Source organism: Triplophysa dalaica, chromosome 9 (genome assembly GCF_015846415.1).
Source record: "Triplophysa dalaica isolate WHDGS20190420 chromosome 9, ASM1584641v1, whole genome shotgun sequence".
Classification (NCBI taxonomy): Eukaryota; Metazoa; Chordata; class Actinopteri; order Cypriniformes; family Nemacheilidae; genus Triplophysa; species Triplophysa dalaica.
In genome coordinates, this window is record NC_079550.1 from 17,029,809 (window position 1) to 17,047,734 (window position 17,926).

Consider the following 17,926-nt stretch of genomic DNA (forward strand, 5'->3'; position numbering starts at 1 on the left):
AAATGATCACACATTAATTTTTTATTTCAGAGATATGATGTGAAAGAAAAGAAACGGATACTTTAATGTCAGATTTAGAATGTATGTGTATCTGGGTGTCATCCGCATAAACAAAAACATTAGGACCAGCATGGACCGAGAGCATAGCAGAAATGCGCTTCCGCAAAGATTCTTTCCGTGCGCAGATACCATTCTGCGCTCTCGCGAGGATATGTTTACGCTTTTGGAAATGTTTTGCGCGTTAAAATCACTCGCGTGTGGTTTTCGTGCTTGCAAGTTTTGGGGCTAAATAAACGGCATACAAGAGACCTCAGAAAGTTGGCAAATAGGGATAATGTACATACTATCAAAATGATAGAAGATCAGCATGATAACACTCAAAACTAGACCCTCAACTGGTTCAAGCTGTTTCTTTTTTTACTCGACAATTTATTGTAACTAACGTTTCTTTGTGCTTCTGCTGAATGGAACACTTGTCACCCACCTGTGTCGACCGGAATCCACCACCGTACCCACGCTGCTCTGTTAGCCAGTTTGCGATTTTTTTGGCCGTCTCTTTATCTCTGACAGACATCGCATTCAGCAGCCCATATGCTGTGGTCTCCACAGCCTCGGCATCCGCTTGACCCTCTGATTTGCCAGCCTTGGCATTCCAGAAACACTTTGCTTCACAGAATAAAGAGAAAGATAAGGGAAGAATTAGAAAAGTAAATACAGCTAATAATTTATGACCAGAGATTATTCCTTATTATTATTGATGATCAGTATAAGGTGTAGCGTGTTAAAAAGGTATAACTGGATCATGTCTACTTTTGATAACAAAGTCCTAAGACAAATTATTGAAGATGGGGTGTTATCACTAACATTTGTCACATTTAACTTTATCTTTCAGCTTTTGCTGGGCACGTTGAGCTCCAGGGGTCAGCGGCTCATGCAGGGACATAACGTAAGCTGTGATAGCAACCGAATATAGATTCTGCAGGACATCCACCTTCTCCTCTAGATAAGACTTCGCTTTTTCCATAGCCATTCTCTGGAATAGAATAGAAATGTGCTGCCTTCACGTGCAGTTGGGAATATCATAATTACATTTCCAAGGGCAAGTCGTATTTATGATTTGGAATCTTAGAATTATAGATGACACATAACTTGCAAAGTTGTAATGTCCTATGGGGTGTGTCAATTTATGATTAATGAATAATCATGTAACTTTTAAAAAAGGTGCTTCAAAAGGCTGTTCGATGCCATAGAAGAACTTTTTGGTTCCATAAAGATATGGTTCTTTGTAGTAAAAAACATGCTCCTATGGTATCGTTGTGAAGAACCTTTCAAGCACCTTTATTTTTAAGAGTGTAATCTTTTTAATAAATAATTAATACTTAATTAATGATACATAATAAATAATGACGTATTTCATTAATAAATGATTTTTGTAAAGTTTTTTTTTTTAAAGTTTCTCAATCCTTTTAAATGTGCTATGTATTGAACAGTTTGTGAAAACTAAACTTTTATTTATTATGGTTTCAGTCTTTGACATGTCAATATTAAAGATAGTTCAACATTAAAGATATAAGAAGAATAATGGTTGATTTTATGTAGGAAACATAAAGTCACCAAAAAAAGTCTGGGATTTCACAGGCAGGGTCATATTTTATGAGAAGAAAAGAATAAAAAATTGACATTTTAAATTCATAAGGGCAAAATTAATTATTCAGAAAGTATTGTTTGGTTTACAATAGTCCCGTGATATTTTTCAACTTGCATATATGCACACATGTAGTTGATATAATTGATGTTCTACTTGAAAGAACGAATTTCCTTGGTATGCACTTGAAGGCAGCACTGAATACAACAGAATATCCTTAAAATTGAAGCCTACAGGGTACATCTTTTCTTTCTTATTACAGATTATAAAGTAGTTTTTGTATTCTCTTGTTATTTTTTTCATACATTACCAGTTCTGTGTCTGTTCCCAGATCGTACAATTTCACGGCACGATGCATTGATAAAAGCACAAATGCAGTTAAAGCAACATCCTCTTGTGCCTGTCCAACTCCTCCCTAAAGACAAACTCTTCCTTTAGTCAATATTAGTTATAAATATAAAACTCAAAATTTGAATATTTAGTTAGCTGTTATTTTAGCCATACCTTCATACTTCTGTCATACAATGCATTAGGATCATCCCATGCACCATTGTCTTTCTGTTTGGTGATCAAATAGGACATGGCCTCCCTAATATAAGAGTCTTCCACAGGGATGACGTCTCGGGCCTGTGTCAGCTCTTTGGCAATAAATGCAGTAAGCCTATGAGAAGACGGATGAAAGTGTCGGATAAAAGTGTCATCATATGAGAGTTAGCATGCATTTAGGATTTAGGCTAAATTATCTACAGGAACTAAAAACTTACCAAATACTGCTGGGTGTCGACAGAAATGCTCCATAAGAGCCATCAGTTTTTTTGAATGTGAGAACTGTGGTGTAACCTGGAAAAACACATAAAGCCAAGACGAGTACAGTAAATTCAGATGTACTGGATTTTTGTATCCTGGTTGGCAATCGTATGCAAATGTCAAATCCTGCTTTCATTAAAATAAAGTCCTTTTTCTCTGACAGTGTTTTGTACTGTTTTGCGTGTTGACAAAATGTTTATATGCTCTCCTGCTTGTAAGTCATTCCAGATAAAAGTGTCTGCCATATGAATATATGCTAATGTAATGGTACAGGTAGTTTTGTATACGCACCGGTCTGGATCATTGACTTGGCCTCATCTCTACGTTCAGCATCGAGTGATATCCATTGGTTGGTTTCATCCAGGTATCTCATGGCATGAATAGCGGGAGACATTGTCACCATAGTCTGTTCTGCGCATCCTGTAGGAAGCTGAATGAGTCTGTTAACACCTTCCAGGTGAAGACAGTTATCCACCGACTCTCCCATCATGCCACCTGAAACATATCAGTTATATCTAAACATTTGGAAACACTAACAGACCCAAGCCAAGCTGGCCTTCACTTCATTTACATGTAAGTGTTTATTAATACACAATGTACTTGAGCTGCATTAGAGTTAATTGTTTATTGTGGCCTCTTAAGTGCACTTTCAAGTCAACAGAATGAAGAAACCTTCACTTTACCTTTAAAACCCACAGACGTGGAATCCTGCCCATTGGGAATTTTATCAGCAGGGATTGGAATATCGATCTCTAATTTCCTGGCTGCGCAAAACAAAAATAAAGGTTTTGGCCAAAGCTTAAAACGTAATTAATAAATATGTTGTATCCGTACCATTTGGATAAATGTTGAACTCCTTGTCAATAAAGACAACTTGCCCTTCTTCCTAAATATGAAGAATCAGAAGCAAATATGAATTGTTATATTTGCTATTTTTATACGCTTTGACGAAGGTATTAAAATGTACATTCTAAAAACAATATGGAAAAAACCCTTGCAGACTCTATGACATGTTTATAATAATAATAATAATAAAAAAGAGGGCTTAAAGCATTAGTTCACCAAAAAAAGAAAATTCTCTCATCATTGCTATTTCAATTCCTTTATGACTTTCGTTGCAAAACATAAAAAATATATTTTGAAGAATGTGTTAACCACACCCATTCAATTGCATTGGTTGTGTCGCTCAAACAGAACTGAATGTGTGACTGTTACCAACTTTCTTCAAAATATCTTCTCTTGTGTCTTGCGAAGGAAAGAAAGTCAAAAAGGTTCAAAATGACAATAGGGTGAGTAAATGATGACAGAATTGTCATTTTTGGTTGTTGTCACTTTCAAATTTGTATTTTTGTTTTTATAAATGTTTTGACATAAAAGATAGTCATCACTTGTGATTTCCTAATAGTACATTGTGGTGATGTTTCAGTCCCTTCAAGTATCTCATATATGCAAGAAAACACATCACCTCCACACGCAGCTGCTTTTGTACCCGGTCACGGGCGGTTGGTGAGCCGTAGGCCAGCACAGTTATGGGGATGTTTCCAATGACGAGTGGCACCACAGTGAAATACACGGCCAATGCCGAGTTACCAGGAACTGTGACCAGCTGTTCCACATCACTCCCACCAACACTACACAGCCCATCTGCTTTATCCATCTTCACTTTAATCTAAAGACAGATCATCGCACAAATATTCAGTAAACTTGAAGGCCTGAATAAACGCTTGGTGAGCATTGAATTTACCGGTAAACTATCTGGCTTGTAATTGTACACGACAGCTTTGACCTGAAGCTGCTCGTTTCTTTTTACAGAGTAAGGAAGGATAACAGACACAAAAAAGTCCTGGAAGACCCTCAGGGGTTTCGGCTCTGCGATGCAGAAACCTGAAGAAATGACAGTGACAAGTGATCAGCTTCTAAACCAGAACAAAGACTGTACAGAAAACAAACACAGATTTTATAGACCTTTTGTGGGAGAGATGCCCACAGCTTGGACTTCCCAGGTAGTTATGGAGTCAGGAGCAACTGCAGGATGTCTGGAAGGTTGTAAGAAATTTAAGAAAAAAATTATATGATTAAAGTCTTTAGTTAAATGGGAAACGTTTCATTTGTTTACTCCAAAAAACTAGGCAGAAGGGTTACCTGACAGTGCCAGAATTATCTGAATCAACAATTGTCCACATCCATGACTGTGGAAAATAACTGCGCAGATGAATATCGTCCACATTAATCATACTTTCATCCAATGTATTGTCATTGGCAATAGCTAGAGAAGAAAATGTGAATTCACAACACAATAAAGTTATATCTACTACAGTTTCATAGAACAAAATAAACACTATTGTGCAATACAGAATATTAGCAGACATGAAGGTCATAGAATGCAAAAATCAACTTTAATTATTTAATTTTAAAATGTGGTATTTATAAATTTGTATTGTTTTGCAAGATGTCCAGAAGCACTTCCTGTTTCCTTTTTGGGAATTACAAGAAAAATACAAGATAAAGAACATTTAAAGGTCATTGTGTTATTTCTTGGAGGATCTACTGAAAGAAATGCAATATAATATACATAACTATGTCTTCAGAGGTGTAAAAAGAACTTAATGAAGCTTTTTGTTTTTATTACCTTAGAATAAGCTGTTTCTATCTACATACACCACGGGTCCCCTTACATGAAATTCACCATGTTGCTTCTACAGTAGATACTGTAATAACGTAAATACTGAAAATGTGACAACACCTTAGCTCTCCCTTTGAAAAGGAGGTGAGGAGTGAGCCGCTGGTTGCCATTTACAACCTCACCACTAGATGCCTCAAAATGTCATACTCTGGACCTTTAAAACTGAATTGTGAATGAAACTGAAATGTTAAAGAATATCTTTCAACTTTATTATACAGTATATGTGAAATAAAAAACTGTTACATAAGTTAGAAACTGATATAGGAAGGGCTTCTGGATCTTCTGAAAAAAAGGCTATAGAAATGCTTTTGTAGATTTTAATAAATCAGAATGCTTGCTTGAATTTAATAGACTTTTTTAGACTGGTGCAATCACTCTGGCAAAAACAAAACAAAATAAGACCTGCCCGAAAAGTTGTGCAAGAGAATGTGTCCTGTACCTCTGCCAAGGCTGTTTTTAAGCCTCTCGAATCTTTCTTTCTTTCTCCTCTCCTCCGCCGCTTTGCAGCACTTTTCAAAAGCAGCACGACAGCTCGCCGAATGTTTGATATTTCTTACACGGTCATTGCAGGTCAGCAGCACCTTGCTAAGCCTCGTGCCATCAAAACAGCACTTTCTTTCCTGGTTCTTGTAGCTGTTGACTATGAAAACATGACCATTGAATGTCATACAATGTGAATAACATTTTTGTTAGATGAGAGATGAGACCAGTTGTGTTTTGTATTTTACCAAGTGCATTGTATTCTGCAATGTGGTCCACAGCTCCTCTCCGGTTGCGACGTTTAGCGAAACATTTATGTTCTGAAGAAATAAAAAAAACTGTTTAGACATCATGTTCACTTAAAGAACATTATGTCTTTTCAATTAAAATTGAATATTCAGGAGGTATTTTACCTTGGATTTTTGGAGAAGCCAGATCACAGTTACAAATGAAAGTAAGTCCAGCTCCCTGCAAAACCGCACTTGAGTCCTCCCCCCCTCCTACAGAGCAGGCCAAGTCATAAGAATTCATGTCCTCAAACATCTGTGGGATAAGACAAATGACCTCAATTAACTACAGTAATATTTGTGCTGAAAAGACACACTGGTACAAAACCTTGTGAATTATATCCCCCTGTGTTTATTTACTTGAAAAATCTAGTTGGAATGGGACACACAGTATGATTTGTCAGTCTTGAAATTATCATAATTTTCTTTACCTTCTGTGGGCTTAATTTGTTTTTATTCAGAATATAAACTGCAGAGTCTACCGCAGCAAGAGCCACTCTGCTGTTTGGATCCGTTTTAACCAACAGCTCGAACTGTTTCGCAGGTTTCATTGTATCCAGTGAATCGATTTCCACCTATCCACAAAAAGGATATGAATTAAAATTTGTACATTTTGAATTTAATATTCAAGCATCTAATTTCTTTACTGGAAGAACATGGCACTGGTTGCTAGCTGACATTAGCAGGTGAACTGTAGTTTGTCATAACACATTTTTTGTATTAAACGTCCGGTGTATGGAATTTAGCGCCATCTAGCAGGGAAGTTTGAAACTGTAACCAACGGCTCACTCCAGTCCTCCCCTTCGACACACTTCGGTGGCTGACGCAGAATTAAGGATGTCATCACGTCTTCGTTCTTTTGCCAGAGGAGATTTAAGAAATGCGCTCTGTAGAACAGTTCGTCCATTGTATGTTTATGTTAGCTCATTCTAACGTAATAAAAACATATCGCTTTGTTTTGTAAGGTCTTTACACACCACTGAACACACAGTTATGTATATGATATTGCATTTCTTTCAATTGATCCTCCAAAAGATTACGTATGGCACCTTTTAAAATACTGCACAAACTAATATCCAGCTAGAAACCATCTTCCATGTTTCCAAGAAATGCATGATTCTGAATAATCCTTCACATCTTTACCTTTCCTTTGCAAACATCTTTTACATCGACCCACACAGAGTCCGCTACAATTTTTTGATGGTTTGGAAGGTCTATAAAGTAATAGGCGATCAGGCGAAACGAAGGGACCAGATCCTCAGTGAAATCCACATTGGTCGTTGTGATTTCAGTTCTCTGCACCCTCCTCACATGGACAATTCTGCCTTTACTCAAAACCTGTTAGAAGGATTCATTAATTTCTCAATTTAGAAAAGGTAAAATACTTGTCCAAATAACTTTTATTATTAAAAAGCTGATCTACCAATAAATAAAAGAAGGTGGGTCTTGCTGAATTTGGGGGTGTAATGTCCCGTAATGTGGCCTTCAGATTTTGACCAGGCTGTAGGATCTGATGCTCCACCTCCAAACTAAGATATCTGCCTTCCACATCCTCCACTGCATTGACGGTCATCTTTGCATCACTAAGAATGACCTCCTTATCACTTCCCTCAGCAAACACCTGCCAAAATAGGAATTTTCAAATGAATCAGTCCGGTGTTGGATTACTTTTATTCATTCCTGTGTAACTTATGCGTAAAGGGGTGTTCCAGATGCCCAACCGGTAGACCATTTAACGTTCATGGGTTTGGTTCCCACACAAATGTTGCAACTGCATTCTCTTTGGACAAAAGCATCTGTCACTCAACTGAAAAACCTTTGATCATTTACTCACTGTGATGTCATTCCGAATCTATTAATTGTTTTTAAGATCACAGAAGAGACATTTTGAGACACGTCGAAAACCAAACATAGACTGATGTTGAAATCGAGGCAGAGGTGTATAGAAAACTGGAAGGACAGACAACAATGGTTTGAACCTCCATAGGGTTACTATTTCATGAATAAACAAATGTTGCGTTTAAAAACAACGTTATATTGGCTGTGTGCATGCAAGTGAAACCCGTTTATGGCAGTTTGAAAAGTCACTATATGTGATGGTTTAATGGTACGACTTAAGTTGTCAATTAAACAGCTCATGTGACATTCATCCTATGGTTATATTGTCACATATTTCTTCCCACCTCTTACTCGCTTTCGATTTCAACATGGCGGCGTGATATTAATCTATTGTTTGAACAAAAAATTATTTTGATTTTTTTCAATATATTTTGTGTGCCACAAAAGAAAGAATCATATGGAATTATAATAGGTAAATGAGCAATTTAAGTTTAGAGCATGATTTGCCACCTAATAAAATTAGTTGCGAATCTGTTAAAATAACATATCTTATATCCAAGCTTGTATAACCAAAACATAACTAACATTCAAATGTTTATTGAGAATAATAAACATAAATAATAAATAATACAAATATATCTTTTCTACAATATCTATAAAAAAATGATAAACTAAACTTGGCTCTGTACACTTTAGTAGGCTTTTTGAGACATGTTTTTATTGCTCTTATGGTTTTTGTTGTCCTAATGTTTGATCCAATTGCTTCCATTGTTTACCCAACTTGTAAGTCGCTTTGGATAAAAGCATCTGCTAAATGACTAAATGTAAATGTAATAACAATTAAAAGAAATACAGACATTGCACTAGAATACCTTTGTTATGTAATTTTGTTAATGTTACAAAAATAAATAATTTTGGAAATTATAATAAAAAAATTATAAACAAAAGAAAAATGTTGTGGAAATTAGTTTTTAAACAATTAACCAAAAGTAGCCCATTTTAACCGACGCATTAAGATTTGAATGACATGAGGGTGAATTACAGATGTTACATTTTTGGGTTTACTACTTCTTCACACTATAAGCACTGCTTGATTTATTTTATCATGGCATTGTTGCATAAAATATTAATCCAGAGTTACAAAAGCACATAGCGCATCTGTAATTCAACCAAGTTAATTTGGATATTGTATTCAATTTGAAACACTGATTTACTAATAGGACTACAACGATTATTAAGACAACAGCAAACATAAGGACAATTATGTAAAATATTACCGTTATGAATAAAGTTTTGGCCAGTGGTGATATCTGAAAGGACATGGCTATGTCTCCAATGTCATTTCCGAGTCCCTCTTCATTCAGAATTTGTTTGGTTGATCCTTGTGTTGTCACTTGAACTGTGGCTTTGAATTTCAAGTAAGGGACTCTGTTGCCATTTGGATAAGTAGCAGTAGCCTGGAAAAATAATGAACAACAACAGCAGTTATTTTGCTTTGTGTGCACCGATGTGTCAATGCTCATCTCCATCTCTGCTGTAGTCCCAAAAGAGAGGAAAACAGATGATGCTCTGAAATGCTTTAGGTCACATACCACAACGGAAAACACACCACCTGGGGTGAAATGCTGCTTGGTCTTCGACAGATCAATGACATAAGGTGAAGTAACAATCTTTACAGAAGAGCTCTCAGCTTCCTCCAGATTGCCACCTGTATAGTCATACATATATATCATTAAATATATATCTATGCTATGTATTATAAGAACTGTTTTTGGATAAATAGTATTTTGAAAATGTTAATTGAAACATAACAAAGTACATATACATCTGTGATGTTACATTTCATCACTCACTTGCTTTTTCCAAAACTGATACTGCAATGAAAAGATAATATCCCTCCATGAATCTTATGTCACTCCTTTCTGATGCCTCACTTAACTCTTCAGTGAGTATTTCTGTTTGCCCAGTGCCATCCACAACCTAGAACATAAACCACAGATATACTCAGGTTTGCATTTTTAGTCGGCTGGGCTTTGTTTATGTAAAAATGAATAACACACTTCTGTCTGCTTCTCAGTGCCTTGAAGATACGTCCTGTTCCCTTTCTCATCTAGAAGTCCAAATCTCACGTATGCCACGCCGTTTACCCCCTTCCCATAAGTATATCTGAAGGACACAGAGAGCTACGGTATATAACGTGATTGAATAGATAGTCAATCATATGTGTTTGCAATACATACCTGGCAGAGATGTTGAATGGAAAGGACGTACTCTTTAAAGTGTGGTAAGGCAGAGGTGCCACGATTTTAACCTCAAATGAGGGCAAAACTAGAAGGGGATAGATTTGAAAGTCTCTGAGTATTGCTTCAGGCCTTACGCTGTGTTGTTCTGTGATGTTGGTGTGTTTTTCTTTAGCTTGTGTTTTTGCGGCACCTACCATATTTCCTGACCTCAAATCGTGATGTTGTATCAGATTCAGGCGAGTTTTCAAACGACACAAGGATTGTCCAGTGGCCTGCCCTGAATTATTAAGAAATGAACTTAACATGTGCAACACATCCATATATATTTATATAACGTCTTGGTTACGTATGTAACCTCAGTTCCCTGATGGAGGGAACGAGACGTTGTGTCGAGAACGACAGATGGGGTTCGCCCTTGAGAACCAATCAACTCTGACTACTATAGAAAAGGCCAATGAAATTTGGCGAATGCAATTTGCATGCCGGGCTCCGCCCCCGGAAATCCGGTATAAAAGGAGGCCGGCGTGCAGCATTCACTTACCTTTGTTCTGAAGAGCCTGAGACCTCTCAAACTGCAGCAGAATACGATACGTGTTCGTGGCATAAGGGACACAACGTCTCGTTCCCTCCATCAGGGAACTGAGGTTACATACGTAACCAAGACGTTCCCTTTCTGTCGGTCTCTCGACGTTGTGTCGAGAACGACAGATGGGGTTGCCTATGGAAAACGCCACAACGCTGTATCGCGTCACAATCTCTAGCGAAGCGACGGTAACAAGCCTGGGCGTGTCATCTCGAAGCTTTCGTGAGACTGTAACCTTCCAGTGTGGTGGTCGGGGGGTTCCAGAGCTTTCTTGGAGAAAGATGGGTACAGCCCTGACCGGTAACTTTCACGGACGGGGCCTTAGCTCTCTATAGGCGAGAGGCCGTCCAGATCAGTTTACACCGGGTAAGCGCGACTCTTAATCAGGCAAGCGCTACAGAGGCCACCTCCTACCCGTGGGGAGGAATATGGTGGATATAGGTATGGTCTCGTCCTTGGAGGAGAACGCATGGAACGTGCGGACTGAGTAGTTAACCGCGAGGTGGAGGCCCACCTGGGGAAGCTCATGGGTTACCAGGAGTGGGAACCATTCTCATGAGGATACATCAGACGGAACAGCCCACGGAGGGGGTGTTACAGACGTCCGGTAGCACTAGGTCCGGTTAGAGCTATCTGTGATAGCTCACATGGTATCCCGGCCTAAGGGGGAAGGCTGCTCTGCCCAGCCAGCCCCCAGGGGGTGCTTGTTTGGTGATGGATGGAATGCCTATTCTTAACCAGTGTCTGGGTAAGAAGGGAGGCTGATGAGGTACCAGTTTCTTAGCGATGTGTTCGGGTAAGAAGAAAAGGTAAATAGCACACTGACCCAACCTGTTAGAGGGTGGAAAGGTGCTTTCGCAGGCATACGCCCCCCCGGATGCCAGTCCTACATGTCACCACGCAGAACGTGGGCTGACACCGGGTTTACGCGAAGGTTGTTAACCCTTGCGAAGGTGTTTGGGCATAGCCCAACCCGCAGCTCTACAGATGTCTGCTAGAGAGGCGCTTCTACCAGTGTCCAGGAGGTGGCTAAACTCCGTGTGGAGTGAGCCCTCACTGCCAATGGGCATGGGAGATTTTGAGATCGGAATGCCGTCGTAACGGCGTCCACGACCCAGTGCGCCAGCCTCTGTTTGGAGACAGCCTTCCCCTTCTGCTGTCCTCCAACAGACACGGAGCTGGTCAGAGCTTCAGAGCTCTGCGTGCGGTCCAGTACGTACTGGACACAACACTAGTCGGGTTGGGTCTTCCTCCACTATGGGGAGCGCCTGCAAGTTCACCACTTGGCCCCGGAGGGAGTAGTGGGAACTTCTTGGGCACGCATCCGGGCCTGGGTCTCAAGATAACGTGAGAGTTTCCAGGGCCGAGTTTAAGGCAATCCAGGGACACGGAGGATGCTCGGTGGTCCCCTACCCTCTTGAAGGAAGTGAGCGCCGTCAGGAGGGCCGTCTTACTCTATGAGGAAGATCGGAACCTCCGAGGGGCTCTTTGGGGGGCCCTGAGGCTCCCCAGGACCACTTAGGGTCCCAAGAGGGTATGGAGCGGAGATGAGGCGGATTCCGCCCTCTCGCTGCTTAGGAACCTGGTGACCAGGTCGTGTTGCCCTAGAAACTTTCCACCGACTGAGTCGTGATGAGTGGCAATAGCGACTACATACACTTTCAGTGTGGAAGGGAGATGTTAGTCTCCAGTCTCGTGAGAAGGGGAACACAATCCTGATCAAGCACCTCAGTGGGTCTTTCTCGTTGAGAAAGACACCAGGACGAGAAGAGGCACCGTCTAGAGGCGTGTAACCGCCTAGTAGATGGGGCCCTAGCCTGGGTGATGGTCTCAGCCGTATAGGGGGAGTAGCCATCTTAGGATCTTCTCGTCCCGTCTAGAGACCAGACATGGGTGTTCCAGAGGTCTGATCTGGGATGCCAGAACGTGTCCTTCCCCTGAGAGAGCAGGTCCTCTGTCAGGGGAATGGTTCAGGGGGAGTCGCTGTCCAGAGCATCGGCTCTGAGGCCAAGTGCGGTTAGACCGGTGTTGTGTAACCAATAACACTTGGTGCTCCTGCTCCCTGACCTTGCACAGAGTCTGTACAAGAAGGCTCCTGGGGGGGGGAAGGTGTGCTTCCGCCCATCCCGCGGCCAGCTGTGCGCAAGGATATCCGTGCCGAGGGCAGGGACTATCAAGCGGGCAAATGGTGGTGTTACGGGAGGTGAACAGGTTTTACCTGGGCCTACCCGAACAGCCTCCAAATGAGCTGGACTGCACGGGGGTGGAGTCGCCACTCTCCACGAGGCATAAACTGGCGAGAAAGCACGTCGGCTGTCTAGTTCAGTTTGCCCGGGGTGTGTGGCCTGCAGGGAACGAGTCACCTGTTGACTCCACCGGAGGAGGCGTCGAGCAAGTTGTGTTTAGCTGCTGTGTGCGAACGCCACCCTGACGATCTGTATTCGCTACAGCTATAGTGCTGTCCTCGGAACAGCACGTGCATGTCTCGCACGAGAGGCCGTAGCCTGCCCAGTGCAAGTAGCATAGCCCACAACTCTTGGCAATTGATATGCCAGCGCAGGCGGGGGTTCGTCCAACACCCCACCTGCGTGCCCGTTGCACACTACACCGCACCCCTGCAGGGAGACTTCAGTCGTCACCACGACCTGCCTCATAACCTGCTCAGAGGGACCTGAGTCCGTCGAAAAAGTCATAAAGACTAGGGGTTATGGTGCGTCGGCAGCAGGGCGGCATCACCATGCGCCTGCTGCCGGTGTGCCACGCTCTCCTCGGAACTCGACTCTGAAACCAGTGTTGGAGCGGTGTCATGTGCATCAACTCGAGGGGTATTAACCCGCGAGGACGCCATGTGTCCCAGGAGCCTCTGAATTGTTTCAGGGGGACCGCTGTCTGCCTAAAATGTTCATTTCAGACAGTTCAACACTGGTTGGGCACAACTGCGGACAGGTGTGCCGACATGGTGACAGAGTTGAGTTCCATACCGAGAAAGAGGATGCTCTGCACTGGGGAGAGCTTGCCCCTCTCTTGGTTGACCTGGAGTCCCAATCGACCTAGGTGCCGGAGCACCAGGTCCCTTTGTGTACATAACAGATCTCGCGAGTGTGCCAAGATAGGCCAGTCGCTGAGATAGTTTAGTACCCGCTCGCCTTCCTCCTCTCAGGGAGAAAGGGCGGTCAGGGACAGACCGAAAGGGAGGACTCTGTACTGATATGCCCGCCTCTCGCACGCGAACCGTGGGAACGGCCGGTGTCGAGGAGGATCGAGACATGAAAGTAAGCGTCCTTCAGGTCGATTGCCACGAACCAATCCTGACACCTCATAGATGTCAGGACGCGCCTCTGTGTGAGCACCCTGAATGGCAGCTTGTGAAGGTGCTCTGTTCAGGGTACGCAGCCTTTGGGGGCAACCCGCCGTCTTTCTTGGGAACGATGAAGTGCGGGTGGTGACCCACTGAACATCTTGGTTTTGAGGGACGAACTCGATGCCTGTTTTGCCAGAAGGGTGGTGACCTCTACCCGAAGTACGGATGCGTCCCTGCCTCTGACAGAGGGAGAGATGATGCCCCGAAACTTGGGTGAGTCTCTGGCGAACTGGATCGAGTAACCAAGACGGACCGCCCTCATTAGCCAGCGAGACAGTGTGGGCAGCTCTCGAGCTCCCAGGGACTGTGACAGGGTGACCAAGGGGACGGTCTGCTTCATCATTCCCACGGGGGGTGGTTCGTCGGCTGGCGGAGCTAACCATGTCGTGGGGAGTCCCCGGAGGGAAGGTTTGCTCCGCCTACTTACCTGCCTGGCGGGACAACGGCACGCACTGTCGGTTTGAGAGTGGTGACGGCTGTCGTATGTGTACGACCTCACGCCTCGCCAGGGTGTGAGGTCGGTTCGCCGAGCACAGTCCAGTGGAGTGTGCGATCGGCTGCAAGTAAACCCGGGGAGAACAGAAAACTCAGTGAGTAAGTGGGCGCCAAGCCCTAACAAGGGCCCGGCTTTGGTGACGAGGCAGGAGTCGTCCCGTACCGACCGATCAGAGCCGTGGCTGTGAAGGTTCGGGCCCGATGTTGTTCTCCCTGGGGTCTTCCCGTCAGTGTCCCTTCTCGCGAGGAGGTTGCTGACGGGGTGGAGGTTTCCCCCTCGACCTCTGCTTCCGGGGTGCCGCCTGTGGGGGCACAGGACGGAGCCGATGTCGAAAGGGTCCTGGGTTGCAGGGAAGCAGACGTCACGTGAGATCTCGGAGGCCTGTAGGTGGCCGAGTCGCGGCGTGAAAAAAATGTGGTTAATTGCCACTGTCTGCTTCGCCGTCAAAAAACTGCTGAGCGCAGTCCTCGACGGTGTTACCAACAACCCACCCTGCGAGATGAGTGCATCAAGAAAGCGGACTTCCTTGCTGTCACTCTTCTGCACAAGGTATAGCCGGGGGTGTCTCTCCTGGACCACTACCGTGGACATCGTCCGACCCAGGGCCCGTGCCGCCGCCTTAGTCGCCCGTAGAACGCTGTCAGCGGTGGCACGGAGATCCTGCATTATACCCGGGTCGGCCTTACCCTCGTGGAGCCCTCTCAACGCCCTGGCCTGGCGGACCTGCAGGATGGCCAAGGCATAGAGAGAGGAGGCAGCCTGGCCCGCAACATCGCAAGCTTTCGACACCAGTGATGCCGAAGTCTTACGTGCTTTGGACGGTAGGAGTGGTCGATCCCCCCCCAGGCGGTAGCCGTCCGCGGCACAGGTGCACCGCGGGCGGACGTTCCACCCGGGGGATCTCGACGCAGTCCTTGGCTGCCTCACCATCGAGGGAAGTAAGGGAGCCAGAGCTGGTTTCACTGGAACGGTCCGTGAGTGGAGCGTTCCAAGTTTTACACAGCTCCTCATGCACCTCCGGGAAAAACATGGCACCCGGGGTGGGCGCGGTTTGCACCGCGCACCGACCTCGGGAACCACGTATCCCCGGGTTAGCACGGATGACATCACTTCTGCTTCCTCCTGAACTCGACCGCTGGGGGTGGAGTTTGGATTCGGCAGAGTCGGATGCCAGTCTCCCTCCGATGCTGCGAGCGACATCTCATCTACGTCACACATCGTTTCCGAGTGTGTGCGTGAGGATCCGGACGGTATGCCACCGCCGGTTGGGGAACGTTCAGAAGAGCGAATCGGGGTGTGATCGGCCCGTGAGCACTTGGCTGGCGGGTTTACGTTCGCAGAGTTCCCCATATCACTAACGCTGCTAACGTGGGTGGTCATCGGGGCCGTAGCCACAGATGTCACAGCCCAGGTAGCAGACGAAATGGTGGCTGGTTCCCGTAGGAAGACAGCCACCCGTGACCGCAACTACTGAATGACAATCTGCCCGCAGTGCAGGCAGATGTGTCAAGGAACGCTGCTTCAGTGTGCTGGACGCCCAGACACCTAATGCAGCGATCGTGTCCATCCCCCTCCTCGATGAGGGTGCCGCACCCAAGAGAACAGCGGGACATGCCGCGCTGGAGAATGCTCAGTCAGTCCTGAAAAGGACTTTTAGAAAAAATCTCTAACACCTCCGGAACCGCCGAGACGCCCAGGGGAAGGTCGCTGCAGGAAGGGACGATCCGCTGTAACACGTCGTAGCACCAGCGTGTAGTTGTAGAGGATTGAATCCTGAGTTGTACTCATGAGCGATGGCTCTGAAGAACAAAAGGTAAGTGAATGCTGCACGCCGGCCTCCTTTTATACCGGATTTCCGGGGGCGGAGCCCGGCATGCAAATTGCATTCGCCAAATTTCATTGGCCTTTTCTATAGTAGTCAGAGTTGATTGGTTCTCAAGGGCGAACCCCATCTGTCGTTCTCGACACAACGTCGAGAGACCGACAGAAAGGGAACTAGTAAACTTACACCTCCATGTCTGGAATAGTGATGCTCTTCTCCATGATTTCTTGCGAACCCATCATACGATTGTCAACAATCAAGCCTTTGCTGTTCTGTAAATAATAAATTAATAAAATAATTTTCCCCTCCTTCTTTAGAATATTTTCAAAACATCATGGGCAATTTCAACTCACCGTTATTTTAACATGGATTGTATCGTTCATGGGGAGCATGACGTGGTTTAGAGTGAAGATTCTATATCTGACTGAAAAAGACAAAAGACTTAAAAAGGGATTCACTTTTTAATGCAAGCAATACGTTTCTTACTGAGTGTCATACCCATTTCCCCTGGGTTATAAATCGGCTTGTCTGTTTGGATGAATATGTAGCCTCTTTTTCTTGACACAAAGATGCTGACCCTTCTTGGTCCCCTGTTAAATATATCTTTGCTTTCAGCAACAAGCTGCACATATGAATCTTTACTGATACTTTCAAACAGTCTGTGGTCAACCTAAATGTGAGAAAGCACACCAGGTTATATGCAGAATATAAGCATTGGTATAAAGGTATGGTTCGCTTATAAACAAAAACTCTTTGAGGTATTCACCCTCATATGAAGGACAAAATAAGATATTGACACAAATGCTTCAGTGGTTTTGTGCATACTGTAAAAGTCAATTCTTTTGTGTTTTGCAGAAGAACAGGTTTGGATTGACATGAAGATACATTATGAAAGAATTTTGTGTGAACAGCTGTGCACAGACTTGCCTGTAATTTTACTACAGCCTGGTACTGATTCTCTTCATTAAGGATAATAGATTTCTTTATAGAGACCATATTTTCCTTGATTTGATGTCTAAAATATAGATGCATACTAGTCGATTTGGTTGCTCCGTGGAGCTGCACACTAACAGTCTCGTCCACTCCCAGGTGTATTATATTTGGAGAAACGATGAGGCACCTGGTTATAAACGCACATTCATGCACACATCACATTAGCTTTGATATTGTCGAGATCAACATGCCTCCCATGCATCATATTCATTTAAAAAAACATTAGCAGTATTAACATTTTAAACTGCTGTCCATGCCATCATTCTACTTACGTGGGTGTCTTTGCATCCACTGCTAGGAAAACAAAAACAATATAAACCAGAGGGCTGACCATCTTTCCGTCTTGAAGCAGTATATAGATAAAAAAGCTTTGACACGATCACTAACAGAGAAAAGTATCCACAAGAACTTTATATTACTTTCCTACGTGTATGTTTCCAAGGGTCATACAAAATGAGCTTTTACCAAGCGGACCCCTAAATTTATTAACACTAAGTGAAAAAAAATCTTGGCAAAAATGTGCATGTTCTCTTAGCCACGTGATTTCTGGGAAAGCTGGGAGTTGTTCATAATAAAAATCAGCAGCTGTTTGGAGAAAAGGATCCAAAAAAGATCCAAAATCTTTTGTGACAATGTAATAACACTAAAACGTTATGCAATCAGTAAGTCATGCCAACATATATTTTT

At 43.6% G+C, this 17,926-nt stretch overlaps 1 protein-coding gene across 2 annotated transcripts in view; it reads right to left on the reverse strand.

The window, feature by feature from the left end:
• Nucleotides 1–17,726, reverse strand: part of c4 (complement component 4) — a 23,193-nt gene extending 5,467 nt beyond the window's left edge. Inside the window, exons 1-29 of one of the 2 annotated variants that reach the window (XR_008907447.1) lie at nt 17,512–17,726; nt 17,174–17,366; nt 16,745–16,916; nt 16,600–16,670; nt 16,433–16,518; nt 10,179–10,261; nt 9,982–10,069; nt 9,802–9,907; nt 9,595–9,721; nt 9,334–9,449; nt 9,019–9,198; nt 7,326–7,523; nt 7,046–7,240; nt 6,334–6,477; nt 6,029–6,158; nt 5,864–5,935; nt 5,575–5,775; nt 4,595–4,718; nt 4,418–4,488; nt 4,197–4,336; nt 3,918–4,121; nt 3,287–3,338; nt 3,136–3,216; nt 2,744–2,947; nt 2,410–2,485; nt 2,150–2,306; nt 1,956–2,060; nt 865–1,033; nt 485–666 (exon numbers count right to left, since the gene is read on the reverse strand). Coding sequence is in view for 1 of the 2 variants with exons in the window: in XM_056756331.1 (XP_056612309.1) it covers nt 485–666; nt 865–1,033; nt 1,956–2,060; nt 2,150–2,306; nt 2,410–2,485; nt 2,744–2,947; nt 3,136–3,216; nt 3,287–3,338; nt 3,918–4,121; nt 4,197–4,336; nt 4,418–4,488; nt 4,595–4,718; nt 5,575–5,775; nt 5,864–5,935; nt 6,029–6,158; nt 6,334–6,477; nt 7,046–7,240; nt 7,326–7,523; nt 9,019–9,198; nt 9,334–9,449; nt 9,595–9,721; nt 9,802–9,907; nt 9,982–10,069; nt 10,179–10,261; nt 16,433–16,518; nt 16,600–16,670; nt 16,745–16,916; nt 17,174–17,366; nt 17,512–17,573 (3,789 nt within the window). In the remaining variant the exon portion in view is untranslated. The remainder of the gene's footprint in view (nt 1–484; nt 667–864; nt 1,034–1,955; nt 2,061–2,149; nt 2,307–2,409; nt 2,486–2,743; nt 2,948–3,135; nt 3,217–3,286; nt 3,339–3,917; nt 4,122–4,196; nt 4,337–4,417; nt 4,489–4,594; nt 4,719–5,574; nt 5,776–5,863; nt 5,936–6,028; nt 6,159–6,333; nt 6,478–7,045; nt 7,241–7,325; nt 7,524–9,018; nt 9,199–9,333; nt 9,450–9,594; nt 9,722–9,801; nt 9,908–9,981; nt 10,070–10,178; nt 10,262–16,432; nt 16,519–16,599; nt 16,671–16,744; nt 16,917–17,173; nt 17,367–17,511) is intronic. The other variant, XM_056756331.1, reaches the window with a different exon arrangement.
• Between the last annotated feature and the right edge of the window lie 200 nt (nt 17,727–17,926).